This window comes from Gossypium arboreum, chromosome 5 (genome assembly GCF_025698485.1).
Source record: "Gossypium arboreum isolate Shixiya-1 chromosome 5, ASM2569848v2, whole genome shotgun sequence".
In the NCBI taxonomy this organism is placed as follows: domain Eukaryota; kingdom Viridiplantae; phylum Streptophyta; class Magnoliopsida; order Malvales; family Malvaceae; genus Gossypium; species Gossypium arboreum.
In genome coordinates, this window is record NC_069074.1 from 4202959 (window position 1) to 4224796 (window position 21838).

The window sequence follows — 21838 nt, forward strand, 5'->3', positions numbered from 1 at the left end:
GTTTACATGTAAATTTTATCAATCTTAATTGTTTAACCTTTATTTTGAAAGTAAGCATTTAATTTTATATTTAATAATTGAGTATGAGTAGAGTGATGATAAAATAATTTTAAAGTATATTTTATTTTAAAAATGTAGTGTTTTTAATTATCACGTCAATTTTGTTGTTAATTTCTAATGATCAATAAAAATTTATTAATCAAAATTATCAGTTCAAAAGTTAATTAATTAAAAATAATAGTAAGCCTTATCAAATTACGGTGTGCACGTCCGTATGATGCCTTCAATTTTATTTAATTTTTTATGCACAAAAGTACAATCATAAACGACGTAATAATGGTTTCGCCCAACTATAAAGATTATAAAGATGGCAAATTTCTCGACACGAGACTTTCAAAACCTCTACCCAAACCCAATAAGTACTTTCACATTTTTGGGCTACCAAAAGCCTGTATTTCTTTCTAACCAAATATCTTTTATGTCAGCCCGAAAAATAAAAAAATTGAGTAAAAATATAAATTTAAAAATAAGTTAAAAAAAGAGAGTAAGATTCACTCAGAAAACAGGTGGACATTGGGTAAATTTTTTAATCCAAGCTCAACCTAAATTTACAAAAATAAAAATAAAATTATTGTTTTATTGTCAATTTATTATTATGTTACTATTATTTTATTGTTATTATTTAGATATTGTTAATTTTGTTATTATTTTATTACCATTTACCTAAATTTACTTGTTAAATTACACATATATTAATAATATTTAAGTATAGACATATTTATTTTCAATTTAATGCCAACTCTAAGACCATGGACAACTCTATTGCCAACTCTAGTCTAATAATGGAATCTCCACTATGTAATGCAACTTTGCTTCCTCTTAGATATCCTGGATCCTTTTGGGATTAGCCAGATATTAATATGCCCCAAGAATTAATTACTCCATTTTCCTTCAGCTTTCTAGTTTCATTGTCATAATTCCGACTTTTGAGCAAATGCAAGAAAGCTTGAGTTTGGGTAGGAAAACGGTCATTTAAGGCATACAAAAGTGAACTCCCTGATTTGGGGGGTTCAATCAATTAATTGCTGAAAGTTTACAGAGCTTTCTAGTGTGTATTGCCTTGCCTTGCCACGTTGAAGGACTCACGTGCCAACGGTTGACCAGTAAATGGACTGGGCCCCACAAATCCTACGACAGCATGCATCTCCCTCTTTTTATCAAAAGTTCAGAAAAAAAAAGGGCTCCTCCGAAGTTTAAATCGCCACTTCAGCGGGGCTCGTCCCAGATATTAACGATCTTTCCTTGACATTTAACCACTTGTCACTCTCGCAGTCTTGTCCTCAAACTAACGGCAATATTAAAAAAGAGAAAATTCTCAAATCAAAGACTTAATACCTTTCGTCATTAACGCACATATTGGTTCCACCGATTGTTTGTGAATCAGTTTAAAAACATCCCCCCTGCTTCAGCTAAATATGGTTGCGTGATTGCACACAAATAAGATCAGAGAAGATCCCAACACAGCTTTTACCATGGAACTCAAAGTTTTATAGCAATTTCAAAGCCAATTCTTGTTTCTTCTTTCTTTTTTGTAAAAAGTCAAAGTTTCAGCGTCTACCATACTGTTTGGTGTTTTGGGGGTGATGGGTTTGAAGTATAATGCTGGGCTAGGGTTGATTGCTACTGTTGTGTTTATATGGGTCGTATCTGCAGAGGTAACACAGGTGTGTGTGTCTATTTGTTATACCCTGTTTCCTTTTATTGTTTGCTTGCCAATAAAAGGCTGGAAAAGGAAAGAAAATTTGAATTGATTTGTGTTCTGAAACGTTTACAGGAACCAAGTTATTGCTTTGTTTTCTGTGCCTTTCGTCTTTTCTGATTTGACTATTTTATGAGGGATACTTTTCATTGATTCTCATTTCTCAGTTCTATAACATTTTATAAGAATTCCGAAACTATTGTTCTAGTTAGATAATTTGAGATTTTTATGGATATTTTTTTGGTTAATATTTATTGAAGATCCGATATTTCATTCGACTCGCATCCGCATAGGTGGAGTTAAAGAATCTGTTCAAAACTTGATGATCAATTTTCGGCTAATCCTTATTATATGTTGTTGTTGCAGAGGATTTTCTCAGAATACAAACAGCCATTTGCACTCACTTATCTTGGAGTGTCCCTTATGGTTGTTTATTTACCCATAGCACTTTTAAAGGATTGGATCTGCAACTTATTTAATTCGAATTTATATAGAAACCTCTACGATGGCAGCTCGGTTATCGATACCTCAATTGGACTTGATGAGTTGCCCCAAAGTGCAGATGCTGACCTTAAAAGATGCCTGATAACTGACAAGGATCTTAGTGAAAGAGAAGAGGGGCAGCCCCTCAACTCAAGTACTGAGAAAGATGGACCTGACTTGCCTGACCATGTCGGTGGAACGAGTTCATGGGAAACTGCCAAGTGCAGTTTATATCTAACTCCAATTTGGTTTACAACTGAGGTAACATAATTTTGTCCTTATTTCTTTTGTCAGAATCATTAGTTAATTACACTTTTTATTAGGGGGCTGATATAAGTTAATACCAATAAGATTTCAAGCATGTGTGCATTTGTGGTGATGCATGATTAATACAGTTGCTTTGATATCTTGCAGTATTTATCAAATTCTGCACTGGCAAATACCAGTGTTGCGAGTACTACCGTCCTAACATCTACTTCAGGGCTCTTTACACTTTTCTTCGGAGCTCTCCTCGGCCAGGACAGTGTAAATGTTGCGAAAGTGGTTGCTGTATTTATTAGCATGACTGGTGTTGCTATGACCACAGTTGGAAAGACATGGGCATCGGATGAAATGCTTAGTGTCTCTGAGTGCGTTGGGTCTTTCTTCGCTAGTTATTTCAATAATTTATAAACATTTCCTTATTCCTAAAGAATACGTTGAATCTACCGTGGAAGGTTTATAAATTCATGCTGTAGACTGTTTAGGCTGCTCGAGTAGTAATATGCATAAGATGCTCTTCGTATAATCCCTGCAATGGAAATGGTTTTTGCATTTTTGTTTCATGATTTTCTTTTTTATGGAACCATGTGTTGTTCATGTTGTCTAGAGCTAGAAGACACTCCATCATGGGGAATATATTTGGTCTTCTGTCTGCAATTTCATATGGTTTATTTACAGGTAGGCTTTTTTCTATGCATCTAAATTGAATACTGACTTTAATCTATTTAATTTGGTGAGACTGCTTCTCTGCTCTTCTGTTTTATTCAGTCACTGGTCAATTTATGCAGTTCTACTCAAGAAATCTGCTGGATCAGAAGGAGAGAAAGTCGATATGCAGAAGTTCTTTGGATATGTCGGTCTCTTTACTCTTCTTGGCCTTTGGTGGCTTGGTAAACAATCTGTTAAATCTCCTTGTAACTTGGTGCATGCTTGTTCTATCTTTTCTCTTAAAATGTAAATGCTCATCTTATTTGCAGTGTGGCCACTTAATGTTGTGGGGATAGAACCTCCATTTGCATTCCCCCATTCAGCATCTGTTGGAGAGGTAGTGCTTTTTAACGGCTTTGTAGGAAGTGTTCTCTCAGACTACTTCTGGTATGTATGTAAACCTCCTTTCATTTTTGAACTAATTGAATGCTACTAGGACCCGAAACGAGCGAACCATTTTCGTTGCGTTAATCTATAGCCAACAACCGTGTCAGTATTATGGACCTGGCTTATTGCTCAGTTAGCACGAAGAACCAATCCAATACAGGGTGATGATTTTGTTAGAGATTTTAGTCGTTGAAAAAAATGATGCAGGGCTCTTTCCGTGGTTTGGACAACTCCATTAGTTGCAACATTAGGAATGTCATTGACAATACCCCTAGCAATGGTAGCTGACATGATTATACATGGCCGACACTTCTCCGCAGTATACATCTTTGGGTGCATTCAGGTAGCTTAACTAGTATTCTCTTCCGTTTTTACTTTCTCCTTGGGTGCTGGTTGAAGCCTTGGCTTTCTCGAGCTTCTTACAAATACTTTAAAAAACAGTTGTAACTTGTTTCACCACATTCGTGGATACAGGTGTTTGCAGGTTTTGTTATAGCTAATGTGTCCGACAAGTTTTCGAGAAAACCGCAATTGTAGCAAGTTTCAGAGGAGCGTAAAATGTTTTTAATATTTTAAATGTAAAACAATGAAACAGTTGTAGGGGTGTGGGAGATTAGACGCTTAACTCAAGTAATGTTGTCTGGTATTAGAGCAAAACATGAACAATAAGGGTCAATTCATATTAGCTTTGCTTTCTATATGTTAAATCAAATATTACATGAACAATGGTTTGTGGCTTGAAACGGGGATGTTGAATTTGGAATATTTTTCCACTTAGAAAATAATTTGTTGAAAGAAAAAGCATATCATATCGCAAAGATTTTTACTTCTATAACGAGATATCACATTCACATGTTTAATAACTTTTGTAAAATTAAATATAAATATTACTTTAAAATGCATTTAAAATAAATAAACAAATTGATTATTTGGATATAGAATTAGTAGAAACTTGAAACCTATATTTTACAGGAGAATATAGTACATTTTATTTTCTTGAAAAATGAAAAATATTAAAGAAAATGTTTAAAATAGGTAGATTTAGAAATTAAACAAAGTGCTTTTACTAAATATGTGCTGCAAAACTGGAAAAGTTTATTTTATAATGAATCTAGTTTTTTAACCCTTGGGATAATATGATTCCAAGTATTGTTTCTGTTATATATTACATACAATCATCTAATTAATAAATGTTAATGTATAAATATCAATATTTTATTCTTTAAATTAGTATTGAAATAGATAAATAAATAAATTCTTTTAAAATTTGCATATAACTTATTTAATTTATTTTTAAAATATTATATAATTAGCAAGAAAACACAATTTCATAGGAGAATTCTCATCCATAAATAAAAATGTGTTTTTTTAAATTGAAAATATTTATCTTTTTTTACAAAAAAAAACAACTTTTGAAGTTTTAGATTGGGTCAGAGTTGAAGAGTAAAGGTTGTTGGAAAAAGATTTGCTTATTAAAATATAATCCAAATTGGAATTAAATTGAAATTTAAGGATTAAATTGAAAAAACTTTATTAAATTTGAGGATTAATGTGAACTTAAAAGGTTGAAGGATCAAGTTTTAAAAGTTTCCAAATTCAGTGATTAAAGTTAAAAGAAAAATGTAAAATAGTAATTGATTAGTGTATTATTTAGTTTGGGTTTGATTTTTGGTTTTTTATTATGATATTTGAATTTAGTTTTAACCTTAATTTAATATTCAGATCAAATATAATATCATATAATTTAATTAAATATTCTACAAGAAAGGTATAGATATTTAATTAAGAAAAAAATCTCAAATACTAATTAAATATTAAAAACTCAAATATTTAATTACAATAAAAATTAATATCAAATTAAAAAAAACTCAAATATCAATTTCAATATTAAAATAATATTGAAACTAAACCCGATACAATATTAACCCAACAGTAAAAGCGGCCGTCAAAATCGAAGGAGAAGCTGCCGTAGTCCCAAGTACGAAACCCGGAAAGGTAGAGAGAAACGAAAAGAAAGATGGAGAAAGGCAAAGGAATAATGGGGTCCGGCCGAAGATGGGCCGTTGATTTCTCCGATAATTCCACTGCTCCTTCTTCTCGTGACATTCCCGATCCTCCCGGCTTCGCTCGTGCCTCTGTGGATCAGGTTTCCCTTTTTTCTTTTCTAGAATTGTTTTCTTTAATAAATGTTTTCACTTTCAATTTTTTTTAGGTTTCACTTTGGGGGCTTCACCTTTTTTATTTTGACAGGACGATTCGACTGTAAGTCGTCAAAAGAAGGATGCCGAATCCAATTGGAAAGCTCAGGTTTCTCTTTTTTAACCCTGTGTTTTAATTTGATTTCCTTTTGGATCTTAAACACTTGAATTTTTCAATTTTGTTGTGATTTAATTATGGACGTAGTTGGAAAAACTATGCATCTAACTGGAAAATTACTATTGCAAGTCATGAATAAGTGTACTGGATGTTTAGGCTAATAAGTTCATGGAACAGATTGAATTCATCTGGGGCTTTTCTAGTTATTCATAGGGCATTTGTTACAACGAGAATTGTTTCTGTATTGCTGGTCCCTTATTCACCACACTTTTAGCCAATGCATGTTCAGAAAGCATAAGGTCTGTGGCATAGCAATAAGTTACTACCTATGTTGTGATGCATGGATCATCAATGTTGTTTCTTTATTAGATGTGTAACACTAGATCGCATTTCAGTTCAGTATGTATGGAAGATTTAAAAGTAAAGATAAAGGGGAAAGCATTGATGATGTCTTGCTTCATGCATGATTAAGATTTGAGGGTTGGTATGTGGTTTAGTTCTAGTTATTGTTTGATGCTCATGGGAAATAGTATTTGATGGCAAGATTGAGTATATCACATTTAGCTGGTTTATGCGTTCCTTTAGAACCAATCAAAATCTGTTACTTAAGATGGTATTTCCTTTACTTTTGAACAGAAAGCTTGGGAGGTGGCACAAGCACCTTTCAAGAATTTGCTAATGATGGGCTTCATGATGTGGATGGCTGGAAATACTGTGCATCTCTTTAGCATCGGTATAACTTTTTCTGCACTTTGGCAGCCTATCAGTGCTCTTCAAGGGGTTGGGAAGGGTAAGTGGCCTCTTACTACTAAATTTTCTCTTATCCTGTATTATTACCTTATTGTTTTTTCTTCCTATATTTCTCCATGATTTGTTTTATTTATTTTGAGTGGCTAAATTTTCAAAAGAGGAAAGAATAAGGTCGGTAAGATACCCTAACCAAGAATGAAATAATTAACCCTTTACGACTACAAGGTACTAATGAGGCATTTCGTTGTTAAGAAGAAACCTATCTAATTTGCTTGTGTAGTCTCCATTTATGCTTGGCACTTCATTGTTAACAAGCTTAATTGTTATAATCTCCATTTATGCTTGGCATCGCTCTCCATTTCTATCTAGGTACAATAGCCTATTTCCCCCTTGTAAAATGTATAGGATGTGTAAGAATGACAATCTGCAAATGTTTTTGAGCAATTTCTTTTCTAAAGTTGATTCTATTTCACTTTGATTATGCAGTTTTTGAGCCTTATAAAGACAATAAAGTAGATCTTCTTGGGCCTAAGTTACTTTTCATTGCCCTTAATTTGGGGGGCTTAGCACTTGGTGTTTGGAAGGTGAGTTGCAATTTCCTTTTGTCAGTTCCTAATGATTTTCCCCATGAAGACTATTAGACAGAAGGAAATGGGACAACACCTGAGTTATCTAATATCGTGCATCTGTTTACTTGGTTTATTTGGTTCTACAGCTTAACACGTTGGGGCTTCTTCCTATACATGCATCAGACTGGGTGTCATCCTTACCCCCTGCTCAGGTTGATCCCTTTTTCCTTTGCACAAAGTTTATTTTCAGTTATTGTTCCTATGGAATCCAGCACAATCCAACAACAAGGTTTAAAGTGAAAATTAAGGGGGCAGGGGAAGGGACTAGATTAATGAAATATTTCATCTGATTAAGTAACATCTAATGCTAAGTGCTAGTGGGTGACTGTAGATATATGAAGATTCCATTATATGTTATAACTGGCTCTGACCATCTTAAGCAATTCATCATTTAAATCCATGTCTACTGACTTGATAAAACTGTTCATACTTTTTTTAGCATATGTGGCTACCATTGTCACAAATGGTGAGAGTATTTGATGCTATGACTGGTGTTATGTGGAGCCTATTTACTAACTCTCGCTTTAAATTGATCAAATTTTCAGGAGGTAGAGTATTCGGGTGGAGGTATTCCTCTATAATAACGTGTTTGTTTGTCTTTGGTGATCTGATCAATTTCTGGAGGTGGTGAGTTGACTTATGGAAGGCGGGTCGAAATTTCTTGTGAAGATGGAGAACAACACGACCTTTATGTTAAATTTTATGAAACATGTAGTTGTAGTACGGCACGACATGATTAAGAACATAGGAATTGTTTATTTTGTTGACTTACGAATCCAAAACCTAAATTATGTTCATTATTTGGGAAAATTCGATTTCGTTACCATAGCGATGGAGTTTTTTGATTTCATAAATGAGATTAAAAAATTATCTCATTGTTATCTAAATGATTTATTTCTTAAATCTAAAATAAAATTAGAAGTGTGATTCTCTTCATTTGTAAAATCCAAAAGCTGCTTTGAACTGAATTTGGAGAGGGCATATCAAAATTTTTAACTTGAGCGTTAAAATTTTTGGTATTCGCGTTAACATTAAAAATTTTGTTATGCTTTGTTCTTTTTTCGAGCACATAGCCAGACTCCATAATAATTTGGTCAATTCAACGGCAATGACCCCTCAAAGCCCGTCTAATGGAAGACAAAAATTGAGCCATCCCTGGGAATTCATCGAAATCTGGCGAGGGTATCTTTTATAAGTTTCTTCATGGTATAAGTGCTGGTAGGTAAATCCATGATGCAGACAGAATACAAGAGTAGCTTTGCCTTTAGCAATCAGGGTCGATCTCCTTTGTCCCTCGAATTAATGGCTACTTCGATTGAATTAGGCCGCTCTGCTCTACCTGCAGGCAAAATTAATGTGGTCTACAGGAAGCTTCCAATGGTTGCCAAATCAGGGTTGACAAAATTGGTTGCACTGCATATTGTCATCGGTACACAATCTGAAATTTCTGTTCCTTTACGACGTTAACAGTCTAACGATGCGATTTAGCATTTCGAGGAAGGAATCGCTAAGAGGTTAAGCTTTTGCCAACTCTTAACCTGTTCTTTATAGTTTACTTTTCCAAACCTCTATAACTTTGCCTGGGTTCCTACAAACTATTCTCTTGTTCTACTTTTTATTAAGGAAATAATCTCTTTACAAGTTATTCTACTTTTGAGCAGTAATCTGTAGTAATATTAAAACTAGTTAGTACCATGACTTAATGAAGACACCAGTTCAGTTTAGAAGTTGATGTGTTCTTAAATGTTTCATGTGAAGGAGCTCGGCCAGGTGCAACTAATGCATGACTACCCATCTACCTCTCTGACAGAAGAAGCTTAAGCCATAAATGCAGCTTTAACTAGAGGAAATTCATGGGGGCATGGCGACCTTTGGCCATTTGAACGCCTCTTACTTTAATTGGATCATTCTCGGTATAAATATTATAAAACTGACGGCCACTACTAGTTTTGCACTTATGCTTGACAATCAGGGCTTCCATGGAGTCCAAAATTTCCATCTTTCTCCCAACATATAATCTCTGCAATCTTCTCGTTCTTGTTTTCTTCTGTTTTGCTGCTTGTCCTTCACTTGGTCGCCTCTCTTTCAACTTCTATGCAACATCATGTCCCGCTGCAGAGTTGATGGTGAGCAACACTGTCAGGGCAGCTTCCTCCAATGATCCAACCATCCCCGGGAAACTACTGCGCTTGTTGTTCCATGACTGTTTCGTGGAGGTCAGTCCAATGGTGATTAGACACCTTATCACCTTGAAAGTTGCATGATGTATTTTTCTAAATTGTCATGTTCAGGGTTGTGATGCATCAGTACTATTACAAGGAAATGGGACAGAGCGAAGTGATCCAGCTAATACCTCTCTCGGAGGATTTTCAGTTATCGATTCAGCCAAAAGGGTGCTCGAAATCTTCTGCCCTGGAACCGTATCTTGTGCTGATATTATTGCTTTGGCTGCAAGAGATGCAGTTGCAATTGTAAAATTTCCCATCCTCGTCTTCATTTACGTCTTTAAGTTAATGTTCCCTTCCCTTTTTTTTCATCACCATATCTGCACTTCGGTTGTGGTATTAACCATAGTAACCATGGAGCAGGCGGGCGGACCTGCATTTCAAATTCCAACAGGGAGAAAAGATGGGAGGATATCCAACTCTGTTAACGTCAGGCCCAATATAGTAGATACTAGCTTTACCATGGATGAAATGATAAAGCTCTTCAATTCTAAAGGCTTGTCTCTAGATGATCTTGTTACACTATCAGGTACTTAAATACATAAAAGCAAATCATACATCCTTTACTAAAATCATAAATGCAGAATAAAGTAATAGTAATAGTATACATGGTAGTTTATATGGCTGGTTTCAGCTGGATTCAGGCTTTGATGGCTTCATAATTTGGCCTTACAGGTGCTCATACAATAGGCCTAGCTCATTGTAGTGCTTTCAGTGATCGGTTCCAACAGGACTCCAAGGGAAAGCTCAGGCTGGTTGACACATCCCTAGACATTACCTACGCAAAAGAGCTCAGCAAAAAGTGTCCAGCAGGTGGAAGTAGCACATCCAACACCGTCAGCAACGATCCCGAGACATCCTTTGCATTCGACAATCAGTATTATGGGAACCTATTAGCCCACAAAGGGTTGTTTCAGTCAGATTCTGTTCTACTAGAGGATGGAAGAACTAGGAAACAAGTAGAGGAGTTTGCAAATAATGAAGAAAGGTTTTTCCGGAGTTGGGGAGAGTCATTCTTGAAGCTCACTACCATTGAAGTGAAGACAGATAATGAAGGGGAAATCCGACAGTCTTGCTCCTTTACTAATTAATGGCTTCTTTGTCTCACAGTTCAAACTCAAATAATGGCTCTTAATATGTTAACAAATGCCTGTAATAATATCTTTATTCATGTGTTGGTGTTCATGTAGCGTCTCCTTAACTTGGTTATTTTGATGTTGTTATGGTATTTAAACTTGTATATTTTGATCTCTAGGCCCAAGAAGCCTAGGTAAAGCTTAAAGCCCATAACTATTTGTTTATTTTTTTTATCTTATTCATAACTCTAAACTTGAGAACTTTTTCAACTTAATCCTTATGCTTTTTCTTTCCACGTTAGTCTCAAATTTGGCAAGTGTTTTTAGTTTTGGTTCACTTCATCATGGGCTGGCAAAAAAAAGTGAAAGAATTTGGATAAAAAATATAAACCTAAAAAAATAGATTTAGGAAAAAAAAATAAGACACATTTTTTAAATTGGTTGAGTCTTAGGTAAATTTTTTAGCCAGAATTAAAAAAAAAAAACTTGCTACTGTTTTTACTGTTTTAGTGTTGTTTTATTGTTAATTTTGCTATTATTTTAGAGGCATTTGTTTGCTAAGTTGCACCTATCTTAGTGTCATTTAAGCATAAATATTAAATACTTTTTGTTTATTTTTTGAATAATCTCATTACAGGTTTTAGTCATATTTGCTCTTTTTGACACAATATCTAGAACTACCCATAGCCCCTCCTCAAACCATAAATAAAATGATTATACCCTTCAGGCAACATTTGAACTCATGTCTTCTTGCATTAGCAATAATACTCATGCCATTGAGTTAAAACGCAATCAATGAAATATTAATTTTAAATATATTTAAATAAATAATATAAATTATTTGTCAATTTTAATTTTAATATATATAAATTATATTTTTATATTAAAATCACACATAACTATAACTCTTATAAATTACAAATAAACATGATTGATTTAAATGTATATCATGATGTTGTGTTATTATTTTGGTCTTAACAAATATTAAACTAAAGTTGTAAAAAATAAAATGGTAACACACTGCTAATATTTTAATATATAAAATGTAAATTTTAAATATTTTTAAATGATTAATATAATTGTTTATAAAATTTAATTTAACTACATTATTATATGTTTTTAATTAATAATTAATATATTTGAAGGACTAATTTATAATTTAGCAATCAAGCTAACTTTTGAAAAGTTCAAAAAACTAGACTTTTCAACTACCATTACTTTGCTGATAAAAAAAAAAAAAAAAAACTAATTTTGTCTAATAAACTGATTTGAGAAGCAATAGTAAACAAGGCTGACCGTGTTGACTGAACCCCACGATTCCACCGATATTAATTGGCATGACTTATAAAGTAACTTCTACTAAATGTCCCTAAATCATGATTCATATTTTAAATTAGTCCTTAAATTTTAAAATATTTTAATTACATCTTAAATTATCAAGATTATTATAATTAAGTTCTTCCGTTATTAAAACAGTTTATTTCATCATTAAGTGACACATCATATTATGGCATAATTTACAATTAAAAGTTAAGGATAAATTCAACCTTAATTTAAAAAAGTTAAAAGTAGAAACAGAAACAAATTGGCAAAATGTTGCTGAATAAACTCAAAAAAAAATTCAAAATCAAAATCAAAGTAAAACTATAAATTGTAAAAAAAGTCAAATCTTATTTTGGTTTTGATTTTTACTTTCTAAGTTTAGTTTATGTGGCAAAGTTTTGAGGTTTTTAATCAATTTGAATGATGCTATGATAGTTATTAAGTTAAAATTTTGTTAATGATATAAATATTAGTTATATGAATGTGAAACATTGGTGTTGGTGATTTTGGTTTGAATTTACAGGAGGTTTAGGTAAAATAAGCGAAATGCTTTGAAATTTTTATAAAAAAAATTCGAATACTCGAACAAGTCTCGTTCTACTTTTAATACGTGTTTGAACTTCGAGAGTCCAAGATAGGGACTTAATTATTATATTATACTATGAAAGTTATATTAATTGTAAATTATTCGTAAGTTGTCTGATATGTTCGATAATGCCTCATAACCTCATTCCGGCAACGGTTTGGGATTAAGGGGTGTTATAATTATAGATATAGATAATCACAAAATCAACTTTAATTTAAAAGGAACAAAGTTGCTTGATACCTAATAATTTATTAATGGAAATAATTAAATCGGCATTAATTTTTTTTACTCATTTTTTAATTTTTCATATATAAGAACTAAATTATTCCATGAAAGAAAGTAAATTGCTTACGTCCTCTCTTATGTGTTTATTTTGATTAGAGTTAATTGCATCAAACATTTTAAATTATAATATTTTTATTTTAAATCATTTTTAAATTTTTAAATGTTTTAATTATATCTTTAAACTATCGATGTTATATTAATTAAGTCATTTCATTATTAGAAATTATACATAAAATTCTATGTGACATAATTTAGAACAAAAATTTTAAAAAAGTTAAAATGTTTCAAAAGAAGGTGTGCATGTGAACAATTGTTTTTTGTAAAAGTTTTGAAAATCTGAAAATCAAGATTTTTTACATTATCTATTTTATAATATCCATTTTTCTTTAAAATTTTTATTTTATGTTATGTTATATAAAATCTTATATATTATTTAATAGTTAAATTAATAGTTTTAGTAATAAAAGATGTTATTAATATAAAATTAATAATTTGAGAATAAAGAGGAATTGAAAATAATAATACTATTATTTTAAACTTTTGGAGACCTAGCGTAGACTCCTCAAGTCAATTGTTTAATAGGTGCGAACGTTACACACTGAATTTCCATTGACAACTGGCATGCGTGTATGTCAAAAATTCCCACTAATAATAATGGATTATTAACAAATCGACGGAGGACCCATTCAACATTTTACTCTTTATTTTTGCAAAAGTTCGATATATTAAAGATTTTATTAGAAATTCGGTGATAATTATCTTTTTTTTGTCAAATATATCAATTGTTGAAATTAACATTTATGAAATAAAATTCAAAATTTTAATTATAACATTTTCTAATAATTATCAAGAAAAGTTAAATTATTATTAGGTTTTTAACACCAAAAATACATATATACAAAATTAAAATATGCACCCAAAAAATTGATACATTTAATATATGATTAAATTTAATATTAATTTTTAATAGTTTTACTTAAAATACATTTTAATTTTGTTTAGATTTTAGAACTTTTAATTTTTAAACTTCAACCAAGGATGACTGTATTTATAGCAACTAAATTGCTTTTGAATTTAACAATTTTTCATAAAAATTAAAGTAATTATCAATTATCTTTTTACTCACATTTAAAACTAAAAAAAAAACTAAATTACTCTATTTATTTCGAGACAACTTTATAATCTAAATAATTATTTTCAGTATTTAACAAAATATTAATATTGTTTAAACTTGATTGAATTGATCAATTGATCAGAATTAATTGAGTATTAATCTGATTAGATGAATTAAATCAATTATTTGGGGAATCGGTTAAACCAGTGATTAAACTCTCTCTTTTTCTATGATATTTTTAAATCGGACATTGAATTAACTGTAGACTCCAAAAATCAATTATTTGTTAGGTGCGCATGTTGCGGCCATTGGCATTCGGCATACGTTAATGACTTTATGTCAAAATTTGCACTAATACTAAATTCTACCCCTATTTATTTTCTAAATAATAATGGATGGCAACCAACGTATAGATAATGTCATGTTAGGTAGGACCCAACGTGGAAACTCTCAAAGAAGAGAAATTGCTTAAAATTGTATTTTTTCCGCTTTCATGCTTCCCTTCCACTCTTGTGATTTTAGCCTTAATTTGGCGATCGCTATTGTTATATACCTTCACTTTTTCCATAGTATTTGGCTAAATCAACCACTTTGGATGATTTAATCAAGTCAACCCTTGTACAAAGACTATATCTCGTCTTACATGACTATCAACAATTGTTTCCGTACACCCTCCCAATTATATTAAAATTCTATATAATTCTTAAATGCATATGTTGAATGTGATTCATCAAATCTCTTACTCATTCGAACAATTAACTTTACATCAACAATATATAAATACTCTTTCATTAGCTTAAAAATGTAAAATAAATAATTAAATAAAGAAAATAAATGCTCCGTAAAAATGAAAAAGTGTTGTTAAAATGATGAGAAAGCCGAATTAATAAATTTGGTATCAAAATTAGTACATATTTATTAACAAGTTTGATATATTATATTAGTTAGGGAGAATTCAAATTTGAATTTTGGAGATCACGGTATTACGAGAGTCAATCACAATTCTAAAAGAATTAGATTTTTAGTCAAAAAATATATTTAAGGGATTATAAAACGGATATAAGCTACCTTGATTTTAAAAGAAATATTATTTTAATAAAGAAACATTATTCTTTATTAAATAACATGTAATTTAGTCTATTTGATATTAAATAATATTAAATAATTTATTTTAAATAAAAATAAAAATACAATTGTAATTTCATAATACTTAAATCAATTTAAAAGTAAACAGTTTTATGATTTTGTAGTTAGAAGTGTAATTACATTTATAAATAAGCAATACATTAGAAAGTTACTTTTCAACCTTTATTCAAATGAAGTACATTATAATATTTGAGGATCAGTAATTTCAGATGGAAATTTGATATTTCTTAATATATTCTCATAAATTAAAATTTGAAAAATTATATAATAGTGAAATTTAAAATTTGTGATTTTAGGATATAATAAAACATTAAATATTTAATAATAAAATACTTGAGAAATTTTTAAAAATGAACTGTCAAATATAAACCTTTACATTTTTTAGAAAGTAATTACTTTCGGTGGAAATTACGGGCAGCTTGCATCCTCGATTAGTATATGAACTGGCTATTGACTTTTGATTTTAGTCAATTTACCCCTCCAATAACGTTTTGTTCAATATTTACGAGGCTCTGTCCTATAAATCTAAATTTAGAAATTCTTGATTGATTGTGGTGTTATAAATTAATTAATGAATCGATGTTATAATTCAATTGAAAAAATATTAAAAATTATAAATTTTGTCAAATTGTTATCATGATAAGAGTCTTAAGTCGTAAGTATGAGCGTTCAAGTTCAATCTCAAACAACTTTTATTCTGAATTATAAAAAAAATTAAGATAATACTAAAAGCGTCATTTTAATTATTCAATAAAAATATGCCACTTCAATTTTTTTAAAAGAACTTCTAATAAATATCATATATTTTCTAACATTAGATCAATTCTCCTCAATAATATCCTAACCTTAGTTAGTGTTGATTAATTAAATAAAAGGAAAATATTTGATACGCTATCGGTGAAGTTTTTAGATTTTACAAGCGAGTAATATCTTATAGGGGTGTAGTAAAATACTAAAACAATAAATATTTTTTAGAAAAAAGATACACATGTCAATTTTTAAAGTTTAGTGTGGAATAAAAAATATATACTGTCAGTGGTATCAAATACTAGCCTAAATAAAATTAATTTAAAAATTAAATAAAATTAGCCAACAATAATAGTAATGCAAGGTTTATGGTTTTTGTTTAACTATATTTATGATTTATGGTACATTGGATTAGAATTTAGAATTTAAGATTTAAGATTTTAAAGAAAAGATTATTATTTTAAGATTTTAGATTTTGGGGTGTGATGTTTAAGGTTTTAAAATTATATAAAAAATATTTCAATTTTATTAATTTTAGATTTAAAATAGTAATAATAATTAATTTGATGTTTTTGAATGTATTATATTATTCATGAACTCTAAAAAAAATATGATGTGGCATGACATAATTGGATGTCCAAAAGTCACTTTTGGAATCATTCTAATCTATGTTAACCTTTTTTTTTTAATAAAGTTAGTCATATTATTATAATAAACGTTTTTGTCTTATTTTTACAGATAGATCATGGAACATGAACTTCACACATTGTAGTTTTTAAATGTTAAAAGTTTATCATTATAACCAAACCTTTTGTTATATAAAATTTTAATAAATCTATATTTTATATTTTTCATTCACGTCACGTGTATACTAATTTAAAGTAATTGATTTTTTGAATAATTAAAAATATGTTCAGAAAAACATATTATATAAAATAATAAAAATAAATATAGATAATTATATTATTAATAATTAATAAATACATAAAAATAATGTTACTTTTATGAATATTATTAATTATATGTTAATCAAACTATAGCTAGTTATAAATTATTTATTAAACGAAGTTTAAGTAAATATAGAAAACTTGTCGATGAAAATAGATAAATGAAATCTTTTTGTTTAATTCATTTATTAAACAAACCTCAAAATTTTAACCTTTTATTAATTTACAACCCAAAAAATTACAAACTAAAATTACACTATGATGGCCCAAAAAAGGGGTTTCATAAGCTAACTATATTGCTTTTAGGTTGCAACTTCATTAAATTGTAGAGAAATATTAGGAAAGAAACTTCACATGGTATGTATGTGTGTATATATATAATGGAGTGTGGTTGGTAGATGAGAAATTAAGCTGGACCATGGGTACCACTATCATTTCCCCGACTTTCCTCTCTGCGTATCTTCTTCTTTTATGCCTTGTCTGCTGTTTGAAGGAGGGGTATGGCTTGGGACGGAGAGCAACTGCAGAGAGCCACCACCTTGAGCACAGCCATACAATCCAAGTCACTTCTCTTCTGCCCTCCTCTATTTGCAGCCCCGCAACCAAAGGTTAATTACCTCAACTCTCTCCCACACTAACCGACCACTCAATTACTTTAGGTTTTTACAGCAAAATCACTCGTTAACATTATGCTATTGTTGAGTCCCCTGTGCTGGCTGGCTAGCATCATGTCAGCGGGATTGTCTTTCTTGATTGTACTCGTACATGGAAGCACTCCATGCAAAGCGAAAGAAGTACAGCCCATTAAACTCCACATTTACCTTCTACCCACTCCTCTAACACCCTCTTTTGCCAATCCCTAAGAAACTTTAGCATAATTGTCTGCGTTCTGAGACAATATTATTACTTACTTTTTTTTTTTCTTTGACGATGAATGTTCCCTTTATTATTAAAATACTTTTATTTCCTGCTAAAAGAAAGAAAATAAAGGAAAGTTAATTATCCTCAAAAGTACGTACGTAGTTCTGAACTTGAAATCGTAGTCCTTGGGGGCAGCGGGTAGGTTATGCTTTTAATTTTAAACCTATCCTTGTATTATTTGGTCATGAACACTATAAAAAGAAGTTAAAAAATAAGAAAATATTTTGTCCTGAAACATAACTCTGACAGCACAATGACAAGGAGTTTGGTCGTTGACAAATAATAGTGCATTTCTCCTTGTCACTCGCACCTCATTGGCTAAGGTAATGCGTATGAATATGGTGATTGAAATTGATTTTTTTTATTGAGGTAGTCTTTCATATTTCAAAATTTTAGTTTTTAAATTAATGATTTTTATTTTTTAGAATTAAAATATTTTAAATTCAAGATTTAAATTTAGATTTAGATTTCATAAAGAATTATTTTTTAAATTTAATTATTTAGGATGATTTTGAATATTATTGTTTGAATTGGACTGGACCGGCCAGTTGGATCAGGAACCAACTACGGTACACGTAAGGAAAAAGGCATTAGACTGATTGATTCGGGAATTGATATGGAACAATTGATTGGGCTATTGAACAGATTGGACCAAATTTTTTTTTATGAATTTTTTAATGATTTATTTAATAAAATAGGATAGAGCGGTAAAATCGTTCGAATCAGTCAAATAGACCAAACCAGTTGAATTGACCAAATCGATAAAACTAGTGGCCTAATTATGGATATTATAAATTGAAAGTCAAGGGTTTATAAGTTAAAATAGCGAGAATTATGGTATAAATGTTTTTTTTAATATTTTTATTGTATTTAATTAAATGCATCAAGCTTTGTCATTGTTTTTAGAATCGAATTGGTCGGTCAGACTGATTGGGTTGAGAATCGATTGGGGTACTAGTATGGAATAAGGGGTTAGATTGGTGGGCTCATGAACTTGCTGAACCAATCAGACTGGCCGAACTAATGGTCAAACTAGTTTTATCTATTTATATATTTTTTTATTTTTAATAATTTGTTCAATTGAACTGATTGTATCGATCGAATTGATTGAATCAAGAACTGGTAGTTTGACTGATTCCCCTATCAATCCAATTTTGAAAATCTTGAACTTCGTTGATGATATATTATAAGTAAAATTAATTAATTATTGTTTGGGTTTTGAAGTGCGAAAGAAAAGAGAAAAAAGAAGTTCTCATGTTTTTAAATCAATTTTTAATTTTAAAATTTCAAGTTTTAAATGGATTTTAGAATCTAAAATTTAATTGTCATGAAATTAGATTTGGATTTGTCCAAATTCAAATCCAACTTTTATATATTATCCAAGAATTTGAATTTTGAAATCCAAGTCCAATTTTTTTATTCAAATAATGGTTTCCAAACAAAATAATCTAAAAATATTAATTCTTGAAAAATATAATTTTGCTTTGAAAATTACTTTCCTTAGCATATGAAAATTTATTTACTTTGAATAATATTGGGAAAATAATTTCTGATATAATTAAAAGTTAAAATTTACGAACAAAATTTTTAATTACGAAATCATAGAAATGTTCTAATTTTATCAAATTAAATTTTGATTTAAATGTCAATTAATTTCTAATTATACCAAGTAGTTAATAAAAGAGAAATACTTTTTCCTAAAAAAAAGTATCCATCTTTTTTGGTTTCTACCAAGCACATTAATAAACAACATTTTTTACTACTCTACTCCTTTAATTGCTTTTAATTAAATAATATTTTTCAACCTCCAATCATCTTAAATCTCAGAATTCTATGTTTTTGGATTTCCTGACTTTCTCAATTGTGGTTAAGACATTTTTCAATCTTTAGCCAAGGGCAGTCACTTGAATCAACATAATATCTATAATAATACCAATTTATAGTAAAGAATCGATGAATCAACTTGGCAAGGACATGAAACGATGTTAATCCAATTGTTTTCCATCATCAGAAATTGAGTTAATTTGTAGATTAATTGTACAATATTGTTCTTTCATTACTAAAACATTCTGGTATTGGAATGCATATGTGATGCACGGCTTCCACTTTCAGAATTGAATAAAAAGTCATCTTTACGAGTTGTCCACAAGCATGGTCCATGCTCCCAACTCCATCGTCAAGATAAAGCAAACATCCCCACTGACGCCGAGATCCTTCGACAAGATGAATCCCGGGTCAAGTCCATTCACTTGAAACTTGCCAGGAGCTCAGGCTCGAGCAATTTCGACCAGATTGATGCAACCAACCTCCCTGCCAAGGATGGTAGCGTGGTGGGGTCAGGCAATTACGTAGTTACTGTGGGTCTAGGCACCCCGAAGAAAGATTTAACTCTCATATTTGATACTGGAAGTGACATCACATGGACACAATGTCAGCCTTGCGCAGGAAGTTGTTATCAACAGCTGGATCCAGTGTTTGCTCCTTCCCAATCCTCAACATATTCCAACATTTCATGCAACTCAACAACCTGCACTTCACTGACTTCTGCAACAGGTAACTTTCATGACAAACTTGCCGAGATAAATTTTCATGTAAGAGAAAAGGGAAACGAAAGCTTTATGAGTATGAATGGGACTGCGGCTACTCGGGTGAGAAAAATTGTTAATTCGTTGTTATTAATTATTATATTATATGCTTTCAGGTGTTAAACCTAGATGTTCATCGTCTGCTTGTGTCTATGGCATTCAATACGGAGACATGTCTTTCTCAATTGGATTCTTTGCTAAAGAAACGCTCACCTTGACATCATCTGATGTATTCAAGGACTTTCTATTTGGCTGTGGCCAAAACAATCGAGGTCTTTTCGGACGAGCTGCTGGTTTGATAGGACTTGGACGAGATAAATTATCTCTACCTTCACAAACAGCCTTAAAATACAAGGGAGTCTTCTCCTATTGCTTGCCGTCATCTGCCAGCTCAACTGGTTTCCTCAGTTTTGGCGACACTGGTACCTCAAAATCCGTAAAATTCATAACATTGTCCACAGTCTCCCAACGTTCAGCCTTTTACGGAATTGACATTACTGGAATAAGTGTTGGTGGACAAAAACTATCAATTGCAGCCTCTGTTTTCACTGCTGGTGGTGCCATCATTGACTCTGGAACTGTCATCACCCGGCTACCGCCCACAGCCTACGTGGCACTGAGCTCAGAATTTAAGAAACAGATGAGCCAATATCCAATGGCACCAGCTTCAAAGCTGCTGGACACATGCTATAACTTTACCAAGTATTCTTCAGTTAACGCACCTAAGATTAGCTTCTTCTTCAGCGGCGGTGTTGAGGTGCCTATTGCAGCTGAGGGAATATTTTTCGCTACAAGTATCTCACAAGTGTGCCTAGCGTTTGCCCGCAACAATAATGACACAGATATAGGGATCTTTGGGAATACACAGCAAAAGACATTGCAAGTGGTATACGATGTTGCTGGTGGGAGGCTTGGGTTCGCTACAGGGGGATGCACCTAAGTTTTCAAAGCTAATTGAGAAGAAAATCTTCGAGTTAGCTGTCGAATCATAAGTCATATAATATAATAGTAAGTTTGGCTTAAGATTGAAATAAACGATGCACTAGTAAAACTTATCAGTACTCTACTCCCTAGGTGGATACCTGTCTGCGTTGTTTACCCATCTATCATTCAGGAAAATAAATTGTTCGCTGCAAAATTATGTTCAATGATGTATGATTTTGTGTGGCAATGTTAAACCTCCAAATCTTAAAGTATGAATCTCTTGAATGAATATATATATATATATATATATATATATCTGGCGCAAGTTTAAGAGTTAAGGAATAAAAGCTTCAGTTTCAGCAGGTTCTAGGAAAATAACTCGAAAAGGGGCAAGCCCAAGATCCCTATTTGAGTACAAGAGCAGTCCACATTTTATCCTGGATCATTGCTTGTTTTCCCTCCCTCGATCTTATACTTTCAATCCTTGGTTTGTCCAAGCACAGCCCTAATAAGTAATCCTAGTCTTTCTTGAAAATATGTGTGTATACACACACATCGTCTCCCCCGTTGACTTTTGACGTTCACGTTAGGTGGTTACTGTTCCAATTACAAACATATTTTATTGCTAGTGTATCAGCCATTAATTAAGTCAGCCAAATTTCCATT

The 21838-nt window shown here is 31.3% G+C and overlaps 4 protein-coding genes and 1 long non-coding RNA gene across 6 annotated transcripts in view; 4 read left to right on the forward strand and 1 right to left on the reverse strand.

The window, feature by feature from the left end:
- LOC128292949 (uncharacterized) overlaps positions 1–21838 on the reverse strand; it is a 57365-nt gene that overhangs the window by 14557 nt on the left and 20970 nt on the right. The gene's annotated exons all lie outside the window — the stretch shown is intronic.
- Positions 1251–4399, forward strand: LOC108471265 (thiamine-repressible mitochondrial transport protein THI74-like). Of its 2 annotated transcripts, none has more exons than XR_001869492.2 (8): positions 1251–1724; positions 2126–2503; positions 2657–2871; positions 3111–3181; positions 3292–3393; positions 3481–3602; positions 3806–3941; positions 4073–4084. XR_001869492.2 is itself a non-coding variant. In XM_017772902.2 (8 exons), exons 1-8 carry the CDS (start codon positions 1644–1646, stop codon positions 4133–4135), a joined length of 1164 nt encoding a protein of 387 aa, XP_017628391.1. In that variant the 5' UTR covers positions 1276–1643; the 3' UTR covers positions 4136–4399. The 2 variants fall into 2 exon arrangements, 1 of the variants encoding a protein (XP_017628391.1); XM_017772902.2 differs by having other exon boundaries at positions 1276–1724; positions 3481–3598; positions 4073–4399.
- LOC108471088 (uncharacterized) lies at positions 5490–8103 on the forward strand. Its single transcript, XM_017772669.2, has 6 exons — positions 5490–5744; positions 5849–5905; positions 6551–6704; positions 7151–7248; positions 7380–7445; positions 7839–8103. The coding sequence occupies exons 1-6, from the start codon at positions 5616–5618 to the stop codon at positions 7872–7874; spliced, it is 540 nt and encodes a 179-aa protein (XP_017628158.1). The 5' UTR covers positions 5490–5615; the 3' UTR covers positions 7875–8103.
- LOC108470782 (peroxidase 46) lies at positions 9070–10833 on the forward strand. Its single transcript, XM_017772231.2, has 4 exons — positions 9070–9509; positions 9585–9764; positions 9882–10047; positions 10194–10833. The coding sequence occupies exons 1-4, from the start codon at positions 9273–9275 to the stop codon at positions 10607–10609; spliced, it is 999 nt and encodes a 332-aa protein (XP_017627720.1). The 5' UTR covers positions 9070–9272; the 3' UTR covers positions 10610–10833.
- Positions 17036–21448, forward strand: LOC108471511 (aspartyl protease family protein At5g10770-like). The gene is made up of 3 exons (XM_017773121.2): positions 17036–17350; positions 19776–20216; positions 20365–21448. The coding sequence occupies exons 1-3, from the start codon at positions 17161–17163 to the stop codon at positions 21186–21188; spliced, it is 1455 nt and encodes a 484-aa protein (XP_017628610.1). The 5' UTR covers positions 17036–17160; the 3' UTR covers positions 21189–21448.

What these genes read in the sequence shown, in the direction of transcription:
- LOC108471265 (XM_017772902.2), top strand. Translation starts at nt 1,644, where the DNA reads ATGGGTTTGAAGTATAATGCTGGGCTAGGGTTGATTGCTACTGTTGTG. An exon ending in CAATTTGGTTTACAACTGAG is followed by an intron (nt 2,504 to 2,656) that starts GTAACATAATTT and finishes GATATCTTGCAG; the next exon opens with TATTTATCAAATTCTGCACT. An exon ending in GTTCTCTCAGACTACTTCTG is followed by an intron (nt 3,599 to 3,805) that starts GTATGTATGTAA and finishes AAAATGATGCAG; the next exon opens with GGCTCTTTCCGTGGTTTGGA.
- LOC108471088 (XM_017772669.2), top strand. Translation starts at nt 5,616, where the DNA reads ATGGAGAAAGGCAAAGGAATAATGGGGTCCGGCCGAAGATGGGCCGTT. An exon ending in CTCGTGCCTCTGTGGATCAG is followed by an intron (nt 5,745 to 5,848) that starts GTTTCCCTTTTT and finishes TTATTTTGACAG; the next exon opens with GACGATTCGACTGTAAGTCG. An exon ending in TAGCACTTGGTGTTTGGAAG is followed by an intron (nt 7,249 to 7,379) that starts GTGAGTTGCAAT and finishes TTGGTTCTACAG; the next exon opens with CTTAACACGTTGGGGCTTCT.
- LOC108470782 (XM_017772231.2), top strand. Translation starts at nt 9,273, where the DNA reads ATGGAGTCCAAAATTTCCATCTTTCTCCCAACATATAATCTCTGCAAT. An exon ending in CAAGAGATGCAGTTGCAATT is followed by an intron (nt 9,765 to 9,881) that starts GTAAAATTTCCC and finishes ACCATGGAGCAG; the next exon opens with GCGGGCGGACCTGCATTTCA. An exon ending in TGATCTTGTTACACTATCAG is followed by an intron (nt 10,048 to 10,193) that starts GTACTTAAATAC and finishes TTGGCCTTACAG; the next exon opens with GTGCTCATACAATAGGCCTA.
- LOC108471511 (XM_017773121.2), top strand. Translation starts at nt 17,161, where the DNA reads ATGGGTACCACTATCATTTCCCCGACTTTCCTCTCTGCGTATCTTCTT. An exon ending in TTGCAGCCCCGCAACCAAAG is followed by an intron (nt 17,351 to 19,775) that starts GTTAATTACCTC and finishes TTCCACTTTCAG; the next exon opens with AATTGAATAAAAAGTCATCT. An exon ending in TTCACTGACTTCTGCAACAG is followed by an intron (nt 20,217 to 20,364) that starts GTAACTTTCATG and finishes ATATGCTTTCAG; the next exon opens with GTGTTAAACCTAGATGTTCA.